The following is a 25,415-nucleotide window of genomic DNA, read 5'->3' on the forward strand; positions in this document are numbered from 1 at the left end:
CTAATAATATTTTGTAAGAAGGGTTTACTGCATCGTGACATTTAAGAAAAAGCCCCGATATTCCTTTTGCGAGTCTTTTTATAGCCTCTGGAAAGGCGGAGCTTCCAAGAAATGACGTCAGCCTCGTCAGCCAATCCAGTTCGCTTTAAATATCTCGAGAACATTGTAAAACTGTACGTGTAGAAAAGGCGGGAAAAACAACTTGACTACGGGGCTGTGGATTTAATTCCACGTACTTTCAAATAAGAGAACGTCGCCATTAAAAATTAAAAGAACATACAGTTAGAATTTTAATTGTATTCTTGACTATGGAATTTTATTATTACAACTATATATATTATATACATATTTGAGTTTGATTATTAAAAAAAGTTTTAATCTGAAATAATATACTTTTTTCTATTAATGTCTTCTTCTATATATACTAATTTGTACAAATATCGATAATTTTTTTATAATTTTTACAATACTATGGGAATATGTGGGTATACTTTTTCTAAAATAAGGATCTTATCTAATTCAGCTCTTAAGTATACCTTAAATTAAGAAGAATTTCTTACTCATCTTAGATTTTATTTAGGATGCAATAATTATTTAGGATGAAAAATTTTTTTGGCTTAAGTAGATCAATATCTTTTTAATAATTGAGTATTAGTCTTAACTTATAAACTAACTCTAACAAAATAACGAATTTCATCCTTACTTGAAAAAAGACGAAACACTCACACTTAATTTGGTTATTGTTAATTGATAGTGGATTGGTTTGTTCTTGACAAATCAATTAATCTGCGATCAATAACAATAGCTACTTTTTCGGTACTTTGGATTACATTTCAGTACTTTGGATTATAAATTTGGAAATTTCACGGTCAAAGTATTTTTCTTTACAGATTTTTAATAATTTTTAGTACAACAGATTTTAAATAATTTTTACTACAATAGGTCTAGATAACGTGGGATGCTGACTTGGAAAACTACTTAAAAATACATACAAAAGTAAGTATTTTTAAGTAGATTTTTTAAGTGTTTCTAACAAGTCTTAGCTTTAATTAAATTTTTTTCCCTTGGAGGTGATATATAAATACGTTTTCTAATAAGAAATTATTGGTTTATTACTTAGCAGCTTTTAGCGCAAGTTTTAGGAATTTTTAATTTCTCACAATTATTTTTACTTTTATATATTGTTGCGTTAATTTCTTCCTTCACGTTCGTAAGGGGTTCGTAGATTTGGAGTGAATAACGACGACACTTGATGAAGTATCGAAGCACACTTTTAGCAACCGGTATTAATCAGATAGCTCCAAAATCACTTTTACAGCCTTCGAACTATTATAAACAAGCTGACACGTTCAGCGACACTGTCAGGCAATGACGGTGGAGACAGCTTCACTGCAAAGCACCAGAATACAGCTCCCGAATCTGCTTGGTCGTTCTTGGAACTCCACGTACTCACGAGACTCTCCACGCTACAACTCGCGATGCACTTGACGACACACAGAGCACGGCTCCCGACTCTTCGGTTCAGTCGTTCCCGGAGGCGTAATGGCAAACCGCACATTGAGTTGAATAATGTTAACGAATTTCGTTTAATGCGCATGCTCAGTGGTGCACGTTGGCGTGGCAGCCTGTTCATCATGTAGGTTCTTATCGACTATTTACAATTACAATACTACCGAAATTTATTTGTGCTTAATGCATTTATATCTGTTTCATTTCATTTTGGTTTATTTTGTTCATAAACGTTATATTTAATATCAGTTATTTATAATTTCCTTGACTTTAATTCAGTCATTTAAACTGGATTTATTCTTTAATTTGTTAAAGTATATACGAATGGAACATATAGTTATTTACCATACGCAATTGTTTTTACTACTGACAAGTATATTCAATAAAGATTCAGCTAATATATCCTGTAATGTTTCCTGTTTTGTAATCATTCTTAAACGAAAATTTGAGTAGTTTACAATCGATAGTTACCCTCTATAATAAAGGAACTTACAACCTAACAAGTTTTAAATCCCCGAACTGTTTACGCTCAGATAACAGAATATCAACCACACACCGTATTTGTCTTCTTTTAAAATTGTACCAAAGTAAAGCCAAATTCTCTTCTGGGCATGCGCAGTATGCGAAATTCGTTTAACATTGATCAATTGAATGTGCATTTTGCCATTACGCTTCCCGGAGCTCAACACGCTCTCTCGACGATGCACTAATGGCGATACACTAAGAGACTCTTTCAGTGCACCCGACGACCCACTCGGCACTCGCTGCCCGGCTGTCAACTCGATCGACTCCGTAGGGATTGACTCGCTAGACAAGGCAGCAAGTCGATACTGACCATCTCGCACTCTAGACGAGGCACTCTGACTCGCCCTCTCGATACTCACTGACTGCGGACCAGCAGGGTTTATATAGCTTTCGGCTTGTGTTCGAGAATAGTCTGGGCTAAACCGGTAAGAATTCGTTCCAGAAGGTTCTCCATCCGTCCATGGGATATTGTCAATTTTGTCGCCAAATGGACAATTTCTCGCCAAATGTGGCAACCCGGCCTTTTATTACCATTTTATGGCAACCCTAAAACTGCTTTGCGGGGAAGCTATCTTACCGCGCCTTTATATTTCGTAACAATACAATGGTGGCCAAAATTGTGGACACTTTTGGAAATTTTTATGTTTTTGAACTTTGTATGCTTATAGAAAATGTTACGTTTCGCAAAATGCAAACTTGTATATATCATTTTAAAGAGAATTTATAACTGAATTCAATACAAAACACAAAATTCAATTATATGCAATACAAAAAAAGTTATATGTACTTTAATATAAATAAAAACCACATTTATGAAGTGGTTTGTAATGTCTAGCTTTCCTGGCCAATCCCTGTTCTTGTTCTGAGAACCAATCAAATGTGAGTAACTGCCAGTAGAAGCTGATATCATGTTTATACTTGAAACAATTCATTATTTTGCTTTGTTCTGTAGAAGGAGGACCTGTTTCTTATACACTGCAATTACAAGTAGGAATTTTTAGTCCAAAGGGATTTGAATCCCGAAGGACTATTAGTTTCGTTTTGGCATTTTACGTCGGACTCATAAATGTCGGTTCACTTTTCAAACTGTTGCCACAAAATGTTAGAGTCCTGCATTATATTTGAAGAAATTAAATAATGAAAAATCTGCATAAATGTATGTATATTTCTCGTATTGTGATAAAACAACGGTACATAGAGTCATCGAATTTTGAATAACGTAATCCTCCAACGAATATGAGCATGTGGAAGACCAAATTTGAAATTTGAAATTTGTTTTATGATCGATTTCCTATTTTTTAAAACTTTGACGAATTTTTGATTAACAAACTCAAGGATTTCAAAGCGAGCAATGGCAACGTTGTGCAGAAAAAAAAAAAAAAAAACATTTTTATCTCCAGCGCGTGGCCCAGCAGCGGCCGAGCGGTAAAGTCGCTGAACACTGGTAGTTCGGTCCGAGGTTCGAATCCTGCGAACGGGCTGGCTGCATGGGCGTTTTCGTGGCTTTCCCCATGTGTAACGTGTATACGAGCCAGTTTCCCTTAGAAAGTCCTCCACGAAAGGCATCCCTCCCCTTAGGCAGATAGCCCTCGTGTGCTTTGCCATAATTAAATACACACACACACACACATATCTCCAGCGCGTGAGTCTCTGTATCGGAAATTCTAAAGATATGCTCGTTTTAAAACTATTTTGCGATATTGCTGTTGCACTGGATCTTATGGTTTAAGTGCGAGGAACATGATATTTAATAGAGAAAGGTAACACACAAAATGTTAAAAAACGCCCCTTTGGACGTAATTTAAAATCTGAAACATTTCAGATTTTTTTTTTTTTTTGTAAAAATTTTTAATATTTAGTCAAGAAGCAATGACATCAAATAAAAGAGTACATTGGACACCTAGAAAGAGATGTAATATTATTGTGTTACGAGAAAGTGGTCTTTCCTATGCTGAAACTGTGAGACAGGTGGGTGGTTCAGTGACTACATCTGGAGTCCGAAAGTTTCGTTTACGATATCAGGAGACAAATTTAATAAAAAACAAAGAAGGAAAAGGCCGAAAAAGGTGCACCACATCTATTGATGACAGAAGAATAAAAAGACTATGTCTCCAAGATAGAAAAATGTCATCAGCTGCTATCAGAAGTGATCTGAATGATGCTGGTGTTTCTGTCAGTTCAAGAACAATCAGGAGAAGATTAACAGATGTTGGACTGAGAGGTAGAATTCCACGAAAAAAGCCTTATCTTAATTTTCAGCAACGAAAAAAAAAAGACTACAGTGGGCAAAGAAATACATTAATTGGACAGATGATCAGTGGTCACATGTTATATGGAGTGATGAAACTAAGATATCGTTATTCGGTATAGTGATAGACGAAAATATGTAAGAGGTAGAATAGGAGAATAGCTACATCCTGACTGCATTCAAGCAACTGTGAAGAACCCAGTTAGTGTTATGATTTGGTCATGCATGTCAGCAGATGGTATTGGTCGCCTTTATGTCATCGATGGGATACTGAATGCCAGAAAATACATTGACACTATTCTAGAACCAAAACTTCTACCTTCCATCAGAGATCTCTTTCCCAACAATGCTTTGTTTATTTTTCAGCAGGATTCTGCTCCTTACCACACGGCCAAAATATCGAAAGAGTGGTTTCGTACCAAGAGCATTAAATTGTTGTCATGGCCAGGAAACAGTTCTGACCTCAATCCTATCCAAAATTTGTGGCACCGTTTGAAAACTCTTGTCCGAATGAGGCGCCCATCAAATAAAAGGGAACTAATTGAGGCTATAATTGTTTCCTGGCATCATGTAATAACGAAAGAAGAGCTTAAAACTCTTGTCAGCTCAATGAAACGTCGATGTGAAGCTGTAATCAAAAATAGAGGGTACTACTACTAAGTACTGATATCTCACTGCAATCATCACTATCTAATGTATATCGATAAGTATTATCGTTTAACTTTTTTTGTATTGCAAATAATTGAATTTTGTGTTTTGTATTGAATTCAGTAATAAATTCTCTTTAAAATGATATATACAAGTTTGCATTTTGTGAAACGTAACGTTTTCTATAAGCATACAAAGTTCAAAAACATAAAAATTTCCAAAAGTGTCCACAATTTTGGTCACCACTGTATATTTATATATAGTATTTTCGATTATATAAATGGATGCATAAACCAATAACTTTCAGACGTGGTCCTTTCCAAACACAACTTTATGCAATAATAATTCATGTTAGATTATTTCTGCAGACAGGGTATTTTTCAATCATAATTAAATACGATAATTTCTATATACACGGGTAAAGAGGATACGGCGTCAATTTTGGTAAGTGGGCATAGCAACGTGCATATGCCAGTAGTGGCGAAAGCTAAGAAAATGGAATGACGTAGTTACTTACGAGCAGTATTTATCCCTAGTAGATGCAAGAAGTACTTTAAGTTGTGATTGGTTAATTTTAGTTTGTTACGTAACATGGAAAGATCTCGAATTTGGGAGAAAAAATAAATTTAGGGGGAGGGGAGAATTTAAAATCTAGAATAGTTAATTTTGAGGTCGCAATCACTTTTTAAAGCAGCCATCGTAGTTTGTTATATCTTACATATTTGCATTTTTAAATTCCGTTTGGTTTAATATTATATTACATTATTATTTTCATACTTTTAACAATCAGTTTGTTTTATTGAGTACTTATCTCTACTATTAAATAATGAAGAACTATGTGTATATATGTTTCTCGCACTGTCATAAATGAGAGCACTTAAAGTCATCAATTTTCGAATACATACTGCGAAAAAAAAATTTCTATACCTTTCGTTTTACTGCGCCGATGGACGATATTCAAATTGCTTTTTCCATGTCTCAAAGCGCAACTTAGGATATATATTAGATTTATATATAGCATTGTTGTTCTAACATAGGTAATTTGACACAAAATTGAACTTTTTCTTAAAAAAAAAATACCAATTTTTTCCATACTTCGAGTTTACTACTGAAATTATGCCTAGATATTAAATTTTGTATTTTTCGTGAGCAAGTTATGGAGAAATTAAAAAATTTATCTTGTCGCATTTGTTTTTTCAGTTTACGCCAAGAATAAATTCACTTGGCGAACTTTTTAATTTATGGCAAACTATTTATCTTTTTTTCATTACCCACGAGCGGGAAAAAAGTCATCGTTCATACATTCAAATAATTTTAACAAAGTGCGTAAACCACATTTTCGTTATTATCGCATGTAATAAACACGCCAAATTTCATAACGCGCCAAAAGTTAATTCCCGCATACATTCAGAAATTTTGAATAAAATTTTTTGCAGGTATACTTAAATACATCTACTGTAAGATGATGGCAAACACTTTATAAGTTATAATTCAAAAAATGTTTTCGAAAAATTTATGAAAATTATCTAAAAATACAAATTTTAAATATAAAATTGGCGAATTTTATTTGGAATGAACCTAAATTTCGAAATGTGAAAGGAAGAATCAAATAAGTGTAAAAAAAAAAAAAAAAAAGAGATGTTAACAAATATACACCAAATTCAATTGACATGGAGGAGTTAAAATTTTGAGAGCTAATCTTTTAAAACCTACATTTGCGATTTTTACAAAACTTGGTAGTTTGGCGTCATTTGAGTAGTAGAATGGAAATATGGAAAAAAAATTAGTATGTTATTTCAGAAAAAGTCCGATTTTGGATTAAAATACCTACATTAGAACAATTTACAAAAATTTAAATACAAATTTAGTTAAACAAATATTTAACTAAATTTGTATTTAAATTAAATTTATTTAATTAAATTCAATTTATTCTTATGATACATTAGAACAATGCTATATATAAATCTAATACGCATTTTAAGTTCGCGCTCTCGAGACATGAAGAACGTAATTTGAATATTGTCAATCGGCCCAGTAGAACGGAAGATATAAAACTCTCTCTCTCTTTTCTTTTGCAGTGTACATGTGAATCTCGAAAACCAAATTTTAAATTTCGAAATTATTTTGATTTATTTCATATTTTGTACGAACCTGATGAATTTTTGATTAACGAACCCAGGGATTTAATAGCAGGCAGTGGAAACAAGGTTCAAAATAAAATATTTTTTATCTCCAGTACGATAGATTGTTGCCATTCGAAACATTCGTTAAAATTTAATTTGTCTGTTATTGCGTAAGAAACTAAGCCATTTAAGAACAATAAACGCACTTTTTTAAACCTTTTGTTATGATTGATTTAAATAAAAACGCATTTAAATCGTGAGATGTCTAATTAGAAATAATGAATATTTTTATGAAATTACATTAGCTGGACACACCAAATCATTATATATATATATTTGTTTTTATGATAACTATTTTAGGCGGTTAGTAACTTAAAATCGAAAATAATTTAACTTATTCTTTCGTATATGTCTGCCATAATCATGCTCATTTGAGAAAAATATAAGTAACTGAAATCAGATTTCCTTTTTCGACAGTTTGGTTTGCAACAGGGTTTTAGTCCTGCTCATTTTATTAACTTTACTTCTTTAGGCAAATTTCACCCTTTTTTTTCTTTTTTTTCGGAAATTTAACGTTTTTTTAAATCTGTTCGGTTTTAGCATAACCGTAGATCCTTGCCATGCAGAGGTTGGACTATCTAATGAAAATTTAGTTTAATTTAGGCTTTAATAATTTTTCCTGATTGTTCAAAAAGGTGGCTATTTGTTGTGAAATTCTTCGTGGCAAGGAACGCAAAATTATGCCTGCCGTTGGCAACAGAATTGAGCACCTTACTGGTGACAGTGCGATTTAGCTCAGTTCCGCCCCCAGTTTTGATGGGTATGATTGATTTTGATTTGTTTGTTCAGTTTTGATTGTTTTAAATGTATAATTTGATGAAGAGCACTCCAGGGGGGGACGGGTCTGTGGGTCTCCCAACCATCTTCCCCTACCACCAACTTCTCGAGAGAACTTTTGACTCGCCGCATATTAAAAGTGCCCCCACGCCGCACGGACACTATACATTTACAAACATCCATGCCTGCTTCGCTATTCAAACCCGAGCTCTTAGGCTAACGTTATCCCGGTTGAGCAGCGCGTCGCTATTTGTTGCAACTCTTGATAAATCGCACGGACGTTAAATGCATGGTAGTATTACGTAACGTAACGGTACAAATGATTTAGAAAGACTCCATTGTAGATTTTTCGTATATTAGTCTTGTTTATTTTCTAAACTTTTGCCAAACATTGAAATTAAAGCTAGAATATTAAATTTGTGGAAATACTCATGTACAAAGTAATAAATATTTGAGATGCAGTAAATAATTTTATTTACCATTGAAACAAAATTTAACAATTTCTTCTGGAAACGCAGGTTACAGTACGAAAGCAGTATAGTCACACACATTAAATTCACTTGTGTTCGAAGTAAAAGAATATATGTTAATTATATTCTTTAATTTTGGATACAGTCACCAAAATAAAATAATTTTAAACATGTCTTCTACAAAGCATCACTGTTAATATCAATTGTTTTACACATTGTAACTTAATTTGAGGAAATACATATACGGATTAGCAATATTTAAATTCATATAAATCTCAAACTTTAACAAAAAGAAAACATACTTAAAACAGTTAAATTACAGAATTATATGAAAAACATTTCTTTTCTGTATCAGGAATAGGTATTATAATAATATATATGTTCTTTAATATAGTCTTACTCAACAGAATCGAAAAGAAATTCGCGATGTGTGTATATAGTGTAAGTAAGCGTGTTCTAATGTATGTTTTTTTTTTTTTTTTTTTAATTTTTTATTGTGCTAGGTGTATATACTAGCTCTGTCTTATTATTCCGGAGCAAGTTAAGGTAATGTCATGTAGGTATTTAGAAAGTACAGTAAGACCCCACTTAACGCGGGGGATACGTTCCATCAAAGTAGAGCGTAATGCGAAACAGCGCTAAACGAGGCTATCTTTACATGTAAATATTGGGGTTAGGGGAAGATGGCTAGGAAATTGGTTAGGTATTAAATTTAAAAAGTATGTTTTTTAATAAAAATAAAACCAAACATTTATTTCTTAAAGCCCAAATTAATACCACATTATTATTTCTTGCAAAAATAAAAACAAAATATAAATAACAAAACGAATATTCTTAAAAAAAAAAAAAAAAAAAAAAAAAAAAATAAAATAAAATTCTCAGTCATATTTAGTTAGCATTCCGCGTTTTCAGTGTTCTGCCTTTTTGTGACAAAAGCATCTAATGTTGTTTTCCTTTTTCTTTTGCGTTGTTCTCTTAAAAGTTCTTCATAAACGGATAGAGCATCTCTAACACCACACCTTACTTTTGAGCTCCTGTCAAAATTCGGATCATTTTCAATGAATTGATCCATTATTTCAGTTATGGTAGACAAACTCCTTTTTACAAACGCCATCGAAAGTTCTTTTTGCTCTTCTTCTGAATCACTGCTGTCAACACTTTTGTTTTCTTCTTGTTCAGTTAATTCCTTGAGCTCATCATTAGAAAGACTAGCCACTGCTTCTTGAATTATTTCTTCGACATCTTCCACGTTTACCCCTTCAAAATATGTCTGTACAATACCGCACCAAACAAGAAATACAAGTACACTCTTTCGGATATGTATTTGAAACCTATCGCTGCAAAATATTTCGGGGAATCCCCGTATGCTGCGAGCGATTTCGTGGAATCCCCGGGTTGAAATAAAAGAGCGCTAAACCGAAACAGCGTTAAGCGGGGTCTTACTGTATATGTATGTAACAGAAGTGGATTGTATGTCAGCAAATATGTAATAACAGAAGCATGTAAATAAATACTAATGTATATCTGCCCTTGTTTAGCCATGTACAATGCTATTTTTGAAGATTCAATAAACACTGGACCCGGGCACTTTGGACGGGAATCTACCCGTTGGCATTTGGTTCGCGGAACTGCCAACCGGAGGGTCCAGGCGTTGTGTTTGGGCGCCTTATGCAAGTCTCCCATGTGGCCTCTCTGGCTTTAAGCTGGATAAGAGAAGACGTGGCCCTATATGCTAATTAACTTAATAGTAAAAAGGTGGTGGCCACGCCCTCCGTAACTATCACTATCACTATCTTTATCTATTTTCAGATACATTGTATAAAAATATTTGGTGATTGTAAAATTATTATAATAAGTTAAAGATATTTCTTTACTGCTAAACATTTTGGCATCCCTCTGCTACAGGTCCCGCGACTCCCAAGAGGGTCGCGACCCACAGTTTAAGAAACCCTGGTGTACACCATAGCATTCATTTAAGAATAATAGCTCTCAGTTTTAATTAATATTTAAATGCAAAAGCTTAATAATTAGTTAACCTAAAAGGGATTGATTTATTGAACTAGTTGATTTTGATTTCTACTACATCGTATTCATTTGTAATTAACTGTGATCAAAAGTATGGAAGAAGCATTTGTCAGTTACGCATTAGTAACATTAGCAAATCAAGCGAAATATTTCTGACAAGTTGTTCCCATTTTATAGTAGCAGCGAAACGTAATTAAAAGTTATTAACGGTTGGTTGCCCAAAATAAATTAATGGTATTGTGGATTGCAAAATTTAATAAACTCTATCGCTTGTTTATCCTAAATATATCTTTTAGTGGCCCCACATTACTGGTATAAATGTTTATATCTCAAAACAGTATGCAACTATGGCTGAATCGTTGATGTAGTGCTAGCGATCATTTGTAATAAATACATCATTATTTTTCCGCATTTCATTTAAACTTACTTTCTCGACTTTCATTAGAGATATAGAATTCATCCAATTAATTCAGTTCTCACTGGAAAGGCAAAAATACATAAAACCTCAAAATATCTCGATTAAAAATTGAAAAATATAGAAAAATATAGAACATCAAATAAAGTTAAAAAATAATAATAATTACAATTAAAATTACAGTTTCAACGCGAAAACCAGCGGACTAAAAGCCAGATTTTTCGGTGCATAAAATTCCCAGTTTACTTTTGGTCTCACCCGGTAAAAAGATGTTGGAGGTGCAGAAACTGACTTAATTCACTACTCTGGTTATGTTTCAAATGTAAACAAATATGACTGCTATGGTAAAAATAATTAGCCTTAGTCGCTCTTAAATAACTTTTAAATTGTTGATAATTCTACTATTGCATTGAGATTAACTAAAGGCATAAAAACCTTAACCGGAAGATAAGAACAACATAATTCAATCATTTTTAAAGCAAAAAATGTCCAATTTACAAACATATAAGAGTAAAGAAACGGAGCTCACTGAGCCGAGTAACAGAGTGGATACATATATATTTCATAATTACAAAACAATACTTTTGAAAACAACATTCAAACATGCCCAGCATTTTCGTATTAAAATTCTTTGTTGCATTTATAAGATGATTTCAAATTTATTAATTATGAATTTCAATTTTTGGTCTTTGTGAAATATTTGTTCTAAATTTCTTAGTTTATATATATGTATATTAATATACTTTTGGTGCGGCCGATTGCAACCAAAAAAAGAAGGTGCACATGTACATGTTATAGCAGTCTCTAATACAAAATTTCAACGCTATGAGACTATTCGTTTTTGAGTTATGCGAGATACGTACATACGTAGGTATAGACGCCTCGATAAAATTCTCTTTTGAATCCATTTTAAATCAGTTTTATATTTCGTTTTGGAAAAAAAAAGAGTTCTTTATTCTGTCCTTACGTAGAGATGTCATGCAAAAACATCGTTACATTGCATTGGATAGCGATCAGAATGGATATTTTTGCAGAAATATGGTCCCGGAAATTTTCGTGATTACAATACTTCCTTTACCTCGTACAAAGGAAGTAGAAATAATGCATCGAAATTCCTGCTTTCATACCGCATCACTCGAAAAAGTGAGTCCGAAAATGTTTTCAGAGTTTTTTAATTAATATCTCGGCTGTCGATGAAGTCGTACGAAGATGGGAACAGTCGAAATGGCTTCCCACGAATTTTTGAAATCGGGAATAATGAATTTAATGTTTGTCAATGCTATTAAATCGTAAAACTGAGAAATTTTTTATTTACAAACTCTAGGATATAAAAGCGAGCAGTGGCAACAACTTTTGAAATAAAGCAGATTTTCGTATCCAGCTTGCGAGACTGTTGCCACTCGGAAAAATGAGGATGAAATTATTGTTTTCCCGAGTTTTTAATTAATATCTCTGATTTTAGCTACTTTTTTCTGGAAAAAAGTGAACGTTGACCTTTTCGAGAACCCAGAAAAGAATTGTAGAAAGCTTGGTGACGACAGCTATAGTAGTAACTGAGTTTTTAGAGGACAAACAAACATACTTTCTTAGTTATATATATAGATTATGTTGTCTATTCGGTTGAGATATTTTAATATTCTTCTTTTTAACTTAGAAAAATTATATTTCACCATCTAGCTTGTTAATTTAAAACACAGTTATTCTGGGGATTAGAAAAATTCTAACAAATATAAACATGAATGTTAAACTTACAGAGCTTCTAGCGATGTCAGAATTTCTAAAGCGTCAGCTGGGACTTCGAATAATTTATTGTTCTGCAAGGACCTGGAAATAAATATTTTTAAAGAAAAATAGGAGTATTTATACAAAACTGTTACTTCATAGTTAAAATACAAACTTGTTTTAGATATTTAAAGAAAAAAAAGAAGACAAAATACGCGACATAAATGCAATGAATTAAAGGAAAAAGTCAAATACATTTGAAACTTAAAAATGGAGCACACATTTTGCATATAATTCCTAGTTATAAGATAAATAAATGTTAGTTATAAGTTAATTATAAAATTGACTGTTAGTTATAGCATGGACACAAAATGAGTTAATGATGAATGATTGCTGGAAGTCAAAGTTTTAATAGATAAATTGTTCTTTTTCGAAGGTAAAACCGGTAATCTATCCTGTGAACCTTTTGGTATATGCAGGGTTTAATGGAACTGCTATTTAGGATAAATACATCCACCATACTGTACCCTCCACTGGCCGAAAGATCCCCTGAGCTCGCCAACAAATATCCTTTTATTAATCAAAATCAAAAATACATATCATTAAATTTACATATTTACATAAAATTTTACATAACAAAATATCCTATTTAGGATTACGACATTTTAAACAAACATTTACACAACTTGTATTTCATACATAAAATAAATCATTTATACAATTTGTATTTCATAAAATAATTAGATCATTTTCTTTAATAAAAAAAATTATTTTATATTTAAAACAGAGACTAAAATATTCTTTTCTTACAAATTCAATAAACAAACTATTAATCTCATTAGTAACTTATTACATTTTCAAACAAAAATACAAATCCTTTCCATATTTTAATTTAATAGAACCATTAACCATAATCAGTTCTTCTAATCAATAAGTCATATTGTCTTTTTAGACATTCACAATTTTTATCTAGACTAGAATGTCTAGAATCCAACCCAAGTTTATATTTTTTGTTGGCTTCTTTACAATTAATACATTCTGGATCTTCTTTACAATCCCAATGGTTGTGACCTTCTCGAGCACATCTAGCACAAATCTGACTTTTTATACAATTTTTATGAAAATGGCCAAATTCTTAGCACTTGAAGCACTTAACAACATTCAAATACTCTTTAATCGATATTCGGAACCATTTCAAGTTAATTTTTCCTTGATTTATAATAGATTTGAATTTAGCAGGCTGAACTTCAGCCACCCAATGCAACTTATTATTTTTTGCTTTGATTGAAAACAAAAGTTCAAAACCTCCATTTTCAAAAATGTGATTTTGTTTAATCACCGATTCTTGAATCTCTTTCTTTTTTAAATCAGCTTCTATATTATATAATATTATCTTTGGACTTTTTTTTTTTTTTGGAGCCTTTGTATCAACACCTTCTTTCAACAATATATTTGATCTTATTTCTTCTTGTAAAATTTCAACTTCTTCTCTATTTACACTTTCTATAACAATTCCTCCGTTGTTAATTTTTCTCACATTTTTTATTCCAATCTTCAGCTGAGCCGGATCTATTGCTTCAACCACCTTCATTTTCACTTCTTCAGATGAAACCCCTTTCACCTTAGGGTATAACAATGCTACATGTTCTTCTTTTTTCTTAAATTTATCCTTCTTTTGAATCAATTTCTTTTCAACTCTTTGTTCTTGAACGATTTCAGCAAAGGACTTTTCACTAAAAGTTTGTGGTTTCTTTACCACATCTAATTTTCCTTTCAGGTTCTCTGTTTCCAATGCTTGTGAAACAATATAACCAAACAGCATTTCTTGTGCTTTAAAAATCCTCTTACGAAGAGGTATTGTAACTCTAGAGGCTATCAGGTTCTGTGTTTCTCCTTACTTGCTTTGGGAACATGCAAAGACCTGACTCGGAACAGGGAGCTTACTAAAGCTATGTTCAATAAATGTGGGAAGTAGACAAGATACACAGGAAAGGTATACGAAACCCTTTATTTTTCACTCTTTACAATAATTTCCGGACTTCGGAATACCGAGACCAACTACTTGTGGTCTTGAAGGTAAGAATATAAAAATATTAACTAAATTCTAACTTAACTTTGGAATAATAAACAAGGGCCTACGTGGAAGATTGACCGTATATTAACAGGAAGCCGTATGTAGTACAGAGAACTGTTAACACTACAATACGTTTAAAATTATTAAGAGGATTAAACCTCTGGCCTGGAAGGCAACCAGCAATCGAGTAAAAACTGCTAAGGCAAGCGGCCTGCTTCTACTAACTCCTTCCTCTCTCTCGCTTGGCAAAAAGCCACAACTTAAGTACTTGGCGTTCGCCAGACAAATTTGCATAAATAAGTTAAAGCTTTTAATTCTGGCCGGAAGTAGAAAATAAGAAGTGATAGTAAAGATTTAAAATAAAATAAACGTTAGTAAAACTTAAGATCCTTACATGGCATCTTCTAGACAAGTTTCTAGTTCACTAATAAGTGAACGAGCCTCCTCAATAAGTTCTGATTAAACAGCAGTCTCTGTCTGTACACTTTCATCCATTATCAAGCACTCTATGTGGAGTTTGGATTAGAACTCCCCCCTTACGAGGAGGAGCCCCCAGACCACGACAAGGTTCCAAACTCCTGGGAAGTTTTCTTCAATTAGCTTATCAAAATTTGCAAGTAAATAAAATACTTTCAATAAATAACGCTTCCAATCACTTTATAAGAGCTAATAACTTCCCCTGGGTTTTTTTTTCGAAGGTAAAGGCGGAGAGGTTTATTACCTGGCATTTCAGGACAGGATATAAATTTTATCTCTTCGAAAGACAAAAGAAGGGTCGAAATCGTTCGCAAGGGTGTTGGTGGCTCATTTGCTAGGAGGGGGGGGGGGTCAAGATGACAAGTCTTGATGACAGCAGGTTTTTTTCCCTTGCTTTAAGTCAGAACATAATTTTACCATTCAAATTGTAATATTTGGGAAGGGGAGAAGCTAGTTTCCCTCGAACAGAAAGGGCACGGATCAGATTTTGCCTAGATTTCGAAGAGTTAAGAACAGAAAAGAGAAACGAGGCTTTTGCCTCCTTGAGGGGGGGATAGGTCTGTTAAACGGTCGTGTCCGCGAATATGTTTGTCATTGCGACAAACCTTCTCAGGTGTCAGCAGCAATTGAGAAACCATGAGCTCTACTCTTGCAGGCTGAAAATTCGACTTTTCCAGTATTTTTGGTTCGGTGCCATAAAGGGACCTTCCAACTAGGGTTTATCTGAGTTAACAGAGACAATTGACGTAGCCGACCCATCTCCAAAAACAGTTTTTGCCCATAAGGCAGAAAGTTGAAAAATCTGAACTGCACTAGTCGACACATGGAACTGGCTCCGTTAGTTCAGATAAACCCTAGTGTGAATGGCCCTTTCTTCGAATACTCGAGACCTTACTTTTAACATCTTAAGAGGGCTCATACACCTTAAAACCCTTGTAATCTTCGAATATGTGACTGTTGCAAGAATTAGGATATTTGATTTATTTTAAAAGCAATTACTTCCAAAGTTTCACAGCTGACTACGTAATATAGCTGCTTTAGAAACTAGTAACCGGAAGGTTTTGTATTGCCACAAATATTTTTGTAATTTAATCCGTTTTGTGACAAAATGTTTCGTCATATTTCCACTCTGCGCGCATATTTTAAAAATGGCTAATGGTACATACTTGAAATTGGATGGAATTCTTTATATGGACACTATATTAAAAAATTTTATGCACGAAAACGTTACAGATTTTTTAAAAATAAAATAAATTTTATAAACTCAACTCCAAATAAAATAAAAATTTAAAATGAAATTCTCAAAATTTTTGGTTCACAGTACTTTCCAAATGTTATAAAAGCTATATATTTAATATGAATTTAAATTATGCAACAGAATGTTTTAAACTGTGCGCGCAAGGTGGAAACATGACGAAATATTTTGTCACTAAGCGGATTAAATTATAAAAATATACGTGGCAACACAAACTTTCTGATGACTATTGCAGAAAGCAGCTATGTTATGTAGTGAGATGTAAAAAGTTGGAAGCAATTGCTTTTAAAATAAATAAGTTATCCCAATTCTTGCAGTACTCACATATACAGAGATCTTATGAGTTTTAAGGTGTGTGAGTCCCCAAAGGCCGTTCCCACTGGGGTTTATCTGAGCTATCGGAGGCAGTTTCATGTGTCGTCTACCTCCGCTATGCCTGCAGTTCAGATTTTTCAACTTGCTGTCCTATGGGGGAAAAAATAAGTTTTGCAGATGGGTCGGCTATGTCAACTGTCTCCGTTAGCTCAGATAAATCCCAGTCTGAACGGGAAGTACGGAAGCTTAGGCGTCAGCGGTCCGTTTGTAGATTAGAGGAAAAACAATGTGTCTATGGAAGGAGAAAAATTACTTTCATTCTCGATTCTAGGTGTTCTTGTGGAATCAGCCATTAGCCCAGCGATTAGATGTCAGCTGAAACAGAGTGGAATGTGCGGGGAGATTGGTACTGAACACTAAACAGGTGGGCCAATTCTAGTATTTCGTTTATGGATAATGTTCCCAAATCAAGGGTACAGGGTTTAATAATAGGATTATTAATGCAGGTACAGAGGGTTGTTCGCACATTTTTTAGACGATTTTATTAGACGATTATGCTTATAAAACTTTGGCATAATTTGAGTCATAGAATTAAAAAATGGAAAAAAATGGCATGAAATTGGCAATAATTATGGCCAGTTTATTAATTAATATTTTATAGATTATTATTTTATTTTAAAAAATGGAAATAATTTCAAAAACAAAAGTCCGATTTTGTGTCAGAATACCTATATTAGAACAATTCATAGTAATTTGTAAAAAGAAAACGCTCAATATACCATTTCCAAGGAAACCAAATGATTTTCTTGTGATTTTGAATTAACTTTAATATTCTAATATGTTTACTTCTGTTTTTGAAATCGAAATGAGAGTGTAGGAGATATCTTCTTCTAAAATAAGCATTTCGTTCAGATTCATTGTGTTCTTAATAGAAACTTTAATTTTAAGGTTATTTGCTATTTTGTTTAACAAGATTCTTGGATTGTTTAACTAGATTTTGGATTGAGTATTAATTTTGACTTACGGTTCGAATCTAGCAAATAATTTGATACTTACTTGGAAGTAAGATGAGACACTCTCTTAATTGTAGTTGTTGTTAATTGATGATAGATTGGTTTATCCCTTGATAATTCGATTAATCTGCGCTCAATGACAATAATTACTTTTTGAATATTTAGAATTTAATTTTGGTGTTTTTGCAATTTAAAATTTTTCTTAGCAAATTTTAAACAAGAAATTCAAATTGCTGTTTAAAACACTAATTTAAATTCTGACCAAAAAACAATTTTTTTCCCTTCATGGTTTTAAACTGAATTTGGGTTCCTTGGAGATGGTATATGGAGAGTTTTCTTTTTATAAATTATTATGAATTATTAGTTTATTATTACTTTGCAGCTTTAGCGCAAGTCATAGGCTTTTTAATTTACTTTTAATTATTTTATTTTGAATTTATATTTGAACAATGCTATATATATATATATATATATATATATATATACAGTGGTGGCCAAAATTGTGGACACTTTTAGAAATTTTTATGTTTTTGAACTTCGTACGCTTATCGAAAACGTTACGTTTCACAAAATGCAAACTTGTATATATCATTTTAAAGAGAATTTATTACTGAATTCAATACAAAATTCAATTATTTGCAATACAAAAAAAGTTAAACGATAATAGTTATCGATATACATCAGACAGTGATGATTGCAGTGAGTTATCAGTACTTCGTAGGATACCCTTTATTTTTGATTACAGCTTCACATCGACGTTTCATGGAGCTGACAAGAGTTTTAAGCTTCTCTTTCGTTAGATGCCAGGAAACAATTAAAGCCTCAATTAGTTTCCTTTTATTTGATGGGGGCCTCATTCGGACAAGAGTTTTCAAACGGTGCCACAAATTTTCGATAGGATTGAGGTCAGGACTGTTTCCTGGCCATGACAACAATTTAATGCTCTTTGTACGAAACCAATCTTTCCATATTTTGGCCGTGTGGCAAGGAGCAGAATCCTGCTGAAAAATAAACGAAGCATTGTTGGAAAAGGTAGCTCTGATGGAAGGTAGAAGTTTTGGTTCTAGAATAGTGTCAATGTATTTTCTGGCATTCAGTGTCCCATCGATGACATGAAGGCGACCAATAGCATCTGCTGACATGCATGACCAAATCATAACACTAACTGGGTTCTTCACAGTTGCTTGAATGCAGTCAGGATGTAGCTATTCTCCTATTCTACGTCTTACATATTTTTGCCCCTCACTACCGAATAACGATATCTTAGTTTCATCACTCCATATAACATGTGACCACTGATCATCTGTCCAATTAATGTGTTCCTTTGCCCAGTGTAGTCTTTTTTTTTCGTTGCTGAAAATTAAGATAAGGCTTTTTTCGTGGAATTCTACCTCTCAGTCCAACATCTGTTAATCTTCTCCTGATTGTTCTTGAACTGACAGAAACACCAGCATCATTCAGATCACTTCTGATGGCAGCTGATGACATTTTTCTATGTTGGAGACATAGTCTTTTTATTCTTCTGTCATCAATAGATGTGGTGTACATTTTTCGGCCTTTTCCTTCTTTGTTTTTTATTGAATTTGTCTCCTGATATCGTAAACAAAACTTTCGGACTCCAGATGTAGTTACTGGATCACCCACCTGTCTTGGAATTTCAGCATAGGAAACACCACTTTCTCGTAACACAATAATATTACATCTCTTTCTAGATGTCCAATCTACTTTTTATTTGATGTCATTGCTTCTTGACTAAATATTAAAAATTTTTAAAAAAATTCCTGCTTGTAATTGCAGTGTATAAGAAATAGGTCCTCCTTCTACAGAACAAAGCAAAATAATGAATTGTTTCAAGTGTAAACATGATGTCAGCTTCTACTGGCAGTTACTAACATTTAATTGGTTCTCAGAACAAGAACAGTGATTGGCCATGTAAGTGAACCATTACAAACCACTTCCTAACTGTGTTTTTTATTTATGTTAAAGTACATATATTTATTTATGTTAAAGTACATATTTGTATCGCAAATAATTGAATTTTGTGTTTTGTATTGAATTCAGTAATAAATTCTCTTTAAAGTGATATATACAAGTTTGCATTTTGTGAAACGTAACATTGTCTATAAGCATACAAAGTTCAAAAACATAAAAATTTCCAAAAGTGTCCACAATTTTGGCCACCACTGTATATATATATATAATGCATATCCTAAGTCACGCTTTCAAGACATGAAAACCGCAAGTTGAATTTCCTCAATCTGCTCATTAGAACGGGAGATATAGAAGTGTCCCTTTTTTTTCTTTCGCAGTGTACAATAGAACTTTAAGTTTTTCTATAAATGTATAGAGCAAGAAAAGAAATTAAAGATTCTTCCAACTATAAAAAATATTCTACAGACAATTTTTACTCAAGCTAAAAACTCAGCATTCTTATTAACTTTACATTAGGTGTCGATTAAAAATGCTTGAGTAGTCAACATAACAGTGAGAGAATTTAGAATACTTACAAGGAACGAAGTTTAGTTAACCCTGAGAATGCAGAAGTTGCAACGTAAGAGATGTTGTTGTGAGCCAAGTTCCTGAAAAATACAAAAAGCAAATATTATGATCTGCTAAGTGCTTTCCCAGCAAATAATATACACATAGATCTAATATCACGCGATACACCTATCAAGAAGCCCGTATCAATACATCTTTACTCTCTTCAATAAATGAACTGCCTGTTTTTTCCGATGCATCTTGTGCAACTGTCACGCAGTTATCTGTAATGTAACAAAACCGCACATTATTCTGAGTTTCGAATCTTGCGTGATGTAAAGCTGAAATGGGTTTGCAATTTGAATAAAACACTCGTGAAAAAATTATTGTTGTTCACAAAACTTTGTTTTTGCTTAATTTTTAAAGGACGATGAATCTAAAAAAAAAAAAAAAATCAAAATTCGAATCAGATTTCTTTTTTCTTTAAATTTTATCTTTTTTCATCAAATCGCTTCACTTTGAATGATTTCATTCTTTTAGAAATGTGGTTTTGGCAACAGTTTTTCATTCAATGCTTTGTATACTGGACTGCTGACTGTTGAAAATATGAGATAAAATATTATTAATGATACGCGCAACACGCACGACACAATCGTCTTATTCTGACGCGCATGTGTCTCGCGAGGCACAACAGAAATAATTTCCTTTCCCCCCTCTCTCTCTTTATTAGCTAATGGCAAAGAGGTTTATATATTTTTAATTATGTCATCCACAAAGCACAATTTTGACCGGTTATCGCTTTCTGATGATAGTTTCATTCTTTTAGAAATGTGGTTTTGGCAACAGTTTTTCATTCATTGCTTTGGATACTGGATTCTCTGACTGTTTCCTCTTGAAAATCATGAGATTTATTGCTTATTTAATTGTATTTTTTTTATATTATGTTTTAATTACATAAAAAGGTTTTCATGATTGTTTTTAGGAAACATTCTTAACTCTCTTTATAAAATTTGAATTCTTAAGATTTTGCAACGGGAAATTGGTTAATTCATTTATTAGGATAATTAACATTTGTGTTAAGGGATAGTGTTTACTTAATGTAATTTTTTATACTTAATACATTTTTATTAAAATTCCTGTTTTATCTTTTTTTTTTTTTTTTTTTTTTTAGATAATGTTCTGCACAGTAAAATTCTATGCAGTTTTTACTTCCTTGTACTAAGTAAAAAGGAAGTATTGTAATCGCGAAAAGCTTCAGGCAGCATAATTCAACGAAAATATCCATTTTGACCGCTTTCGAATGCAATTTAACCATGTTTTTGCGTGATATCTGTACGTAAGGACAGAATAAAAGACTCTTTTCCTACAAAAAAACTAAAAAACTGCTTTAAAATGAATTCTGAGGAGAATTTTTCGTGGCGTCTGTACGAACGTATGTACGTACGTATCTCGCATAACTCAAAAACGAGAAGCCTCAAAACGTTGAAATTTTGTATATAAGACTACTATAACATGCAGATGTGCACCTCGTATTTTTGTTTCAATCGGCCGCGCCAAACGTATATAAATATATTTAGAAATATATCCACTCTGTTACCCGGCTCAGTGATCTTACTTTCTTTACTCTTGTATGTTTGTAAATTGTACATTTTTTGCTTTAAAAATGACTGAATTATGTTGTTTTTATCTTCCGGTTAAGGGTTTTATGCCTTTAGTAAATCTGCATGCAATATTTTTAGAATTATCAACAATTTTAAAATTGTTTAAGTGCCGCTAAGCCTAATTTGATGGCGGCCATTGCTCTTGTTTACATTTGAAACAGCTGAGTAGCGGATTTGTTGCCAATCTAAAGAAACTTAGCTTCGCAACAACAAAGATAACTCCTTCATTTATTATTTAAATCATGCTTAATCCTTTCTGGAATTTTTTCGAGGAAATAAACGTTTAAGATTTACTTCGTAAATTTTAATACAGATATTTTGAGTTTTTATGTATTTTTGCCTTGTCGCGAAGTGAAAACTGAATTAATTGAATGAGAAATACTCAATCGTCTGTAAAACACTGTTTCTTTTTTGTTTTGTTTGCTTAATTTCTTTTATACATCGTTCTAGCTGTATTTTAGTATTTGAATAGAACATGTGGTAACGATTCGATAATTCTTTAAATGATATAAATTTTGTGCATTTTGAGTTATAATATGAACGAAATATAATAGTCTTAAGTAAAGCTAGCGCCAGAGTGTCGCTATGGTAGACAAAGTGAATTTTAAAGAATGCATTTATTCTATTGTGGTTTATGCGCTGTCGGCGAAGTAGGTGTAATTCAATCTAATAAGTTTAAATGAAATAAATGCAAGAAAAAATGCGTATAATTTAATATTCCCTACAAGGATGTCATGTGGTGTACACATCCAGATTTTTAAATTTAATGTTTGGTCTTCTTTTTAGGCATTTTTCCAATTCATTTAAAAGCTACACGAAGATTTAGTCCTAACATATAATTTAATCAACTTTCCGCTGTCTTCTTTCGACAAACGTCCAGTATCCAAGCGAAACTATAAATTTAAAAAACGCACAGAATTATCGCCTTCGTTTTTCGGAGTGGCAACACTGCTTAAAATGCTGATATCAGCAACAATCGCTGCGTGCCTTTGTTGCTGCGTGTGATTGATTTGATGCGATTTCATCACCAAATATACGATAAAACTCATTCGAATCTTGAAAATATCGCTTCGAGGTGTACTGGCTCTTGCCTAGATGCACCTACCTACCAAATTGCGTAGCCCTGGGTCTATTAGCTTACGCGCTGCATGAACGAAAGTCACACACACTCACAGACAGTTCCATATATAGAGAGAAATTACTAACAGAACCTGGAAAATTACAGTGGACTCATTAAGATCATTACATATTTTTCTTTTTCATAATTATTTTAAGTGTCTGGCCGCGCAAACGGTTAGTGTATCAAATTAAACAGACGATCCAGGCTTATTTACGTAATTTACAACTGCACTTACGTAATTTATGTTCTACAACTGGAAATTAAAATTTCAGCGTCATTTTCTTTCATCTTATTGCTAAATAAGAGACTGGGTTTAATTTTTGAAGTAGAAACGCATCTATCTATACATCCACATTTCTCAAGAGTTGTTTATTCTGCGGTTTTTTTTTGCTGTGTTTGACTCCATGACATTTACGTCATTCGAATACCCAATCCTTTAATCTAGCGGCAGAGAACAGAGTTGTCACTAGCCTTTGGCATTTCAATAATCCAAAGAAATCTGAAAGCAGTTTAAAGTAAATAGTTTTATTTTCTTGAGTAAATAGTTTAGATTTTAAAAGTCTCTTAGGAGAATGGAGGTAGTTTAAATTCCGGAATCAAGTAACCAGAAACATGGAACACCATCTGATTTAATTTCTGTAACACTTTAGAGGTTGATTATGCAAATAATACGATATTACTTACGTACTCGAAATAATTCCTTGTTAAATATGAGGCATCCATAAGAAACAAATTTTTCTGCGAACGTGAATACTCATTTTTTCCATTGGTAATTTATTTTCAGTGTAACATGCGTCTGATTCTCATTTGCGTTAACAGTTTACGTAAAGCTATATATGCAAATTTTATTTCAACACTAGCGGGCTGCAGCCAAAACAACATTTATAAGTTCTATGTACCCTTGAAAAGCAAACGTATAAAAACATTTCAATATGAATGAAATCAGTTCATTCTTTACGAGCAACAACCAATTCGTGAATAAATCTTTTATTGCCAAACCAGGAAACAAAAACTTTCGACACTTCAGGTTGTAGAGATATTAGGTTAATTTGAAACAGATGATGTGAAAAATGAGCAAAGCCTTCGCCGGTAATCGAACCACGGACCTCTGAAATACGCGCATAGCGTGCTGACCACTACACTACGAAGGCACGCTAAGAAGGCGGGTGAAATACCTTACATACTCCCCCTTTTAAAGGGCGACTGGGGTTTAGGAGAAACAGTAGCCAAATCCTGGGTGTGAAGAATCATCATCCACCACACGTTTTAGTTCGGGTGCCAGTGTAGAGACATTAATTTTTTTAAGGGGACTCATACACCTTAAAAACCATAAAATCTTCGAATATGTGACTCTTGCAAGAATTGGGATAACTTATTTATTTTAAAAGCAATGACTTCCAACTTTTTACAGCTGACTACATAATATAGCTGCTTTCTGAAATAGTCATCAGAAAGTTTGTGTTGCCACAAATATTTTTATAATTTAATCTAATTTGTTACAAAATTTTGCGTCATGTTTCCACCTTGCGCGCACAGTTTAAAAGAATCTGTTGCATAATTTAACTCCATATTTAATATGTAGCTTTTATAACATTTGGAAACTACTGGGAACCAAAAATTCTAAAAATTTCATGTTAATTTTTTATTTTATTTGGAGTTGAGCTTATAAAATGTATTTTATTAAAAAAAATCTGTAATGTTTTCGTGCATAAAATTTTTTAATATTAAAATATTCGTGACATTTTTGGTTCAGTTAGAAGATAGTGCCCATATAAAGAATTCCATCAAATTTCAAGTATGTACCATTGACCATTTTTAAAATATCATGCGGGCAATGTGGAAACATGACGAAATATTTTGTCACAAAGCGGATTAAATTACAAAACTATTTGTGGCAACACAAACTTTCTGGTTAGTAGTTCCTAAGGTAGGTATATTACGTAGTCAGCTGTAAAAAGTTCGAAGTAATTGCTTTTAAAATTAATGAAATATCCCAATTCTTGCAACAGTCACATATTCGAAAATCATAAGGGGTTTAAGGTGTATGAGCCTGAGCCCCCTTAAAGCAGGAGTGATGAAAAAGTAGCAACGCCTTCGCCGCGAAGGGGATCACGGACCTCTGGAATACGAGCCCAGCGTGCAGACGACTGCACTACGAAGGCATGCTAAGAAGCCGGGAGAAATACCTTATAACATTTCAGTATGAAAGACATCAGTTCATTCTTTCCAAGCAACAGCCAATTCGAGAATAATTTTTTATTGCCAAACCAGGAAACGAAAACTTTCGACACTTCAGGTTGATACGTATGGCGTCATGATTCAAATTCAATGTAATATAACAACACTCTCTGAATATCAATAAAAGAATCAACGTGGCAATAATATATCGTGTCAATTATACTATAATTTGAAACAAAAAATATCCAACAGCAGCTAATTGTTTAAAATGCTGACATTAATGAACTTTTTTTGACATCCAATGATGTCAAATCACGTGCTT

At 32.9% G+C, this 25,415-nt stretch overlaps 1 protein-coding gene across 1 annotated transcript in view; it reads right to left on the minus strand.

Moving 5' to 3' along the window:
• The window catches only part of LOC118184723 (uncharacterized), a 585,346-nt gene that overhangs the window by 190,267 nt on the left and 369,664 nt on the right, over positions 1–25,415 (minus strand). Inside the window, exons 3-4 of the mRNA XM_085812207.1 lie at positions 20,164–20,235; positions 12,553–12,624 (exon numbers count right to left, since the gene is read on the minus strand). Of these exons, the coding sequence (XP_085668333.1) occupies positions 12,553–12,624; positions 20,164–20,235 (144 nt within the window). The remainder of the gene's footprint in view (positions 1–12,552; positions 12,625–20,163; positions 20,236–25,415) is intronic.

This window comes from Stegodyphus dumicola, chromosome 2 (assembly GCF_044657685.1).
Source record: "Stegodyphus dumicola isolate Sdum_Otavi_A_Nest chromosome 2, ASM4465768v1".
NCBI classification, from domain to species: Eukaryota; Metazoa; Arthropoda; class Arachnida; order Araneae; family Eresidae; genus Stegodyphus; species Stegodyphus dumicola.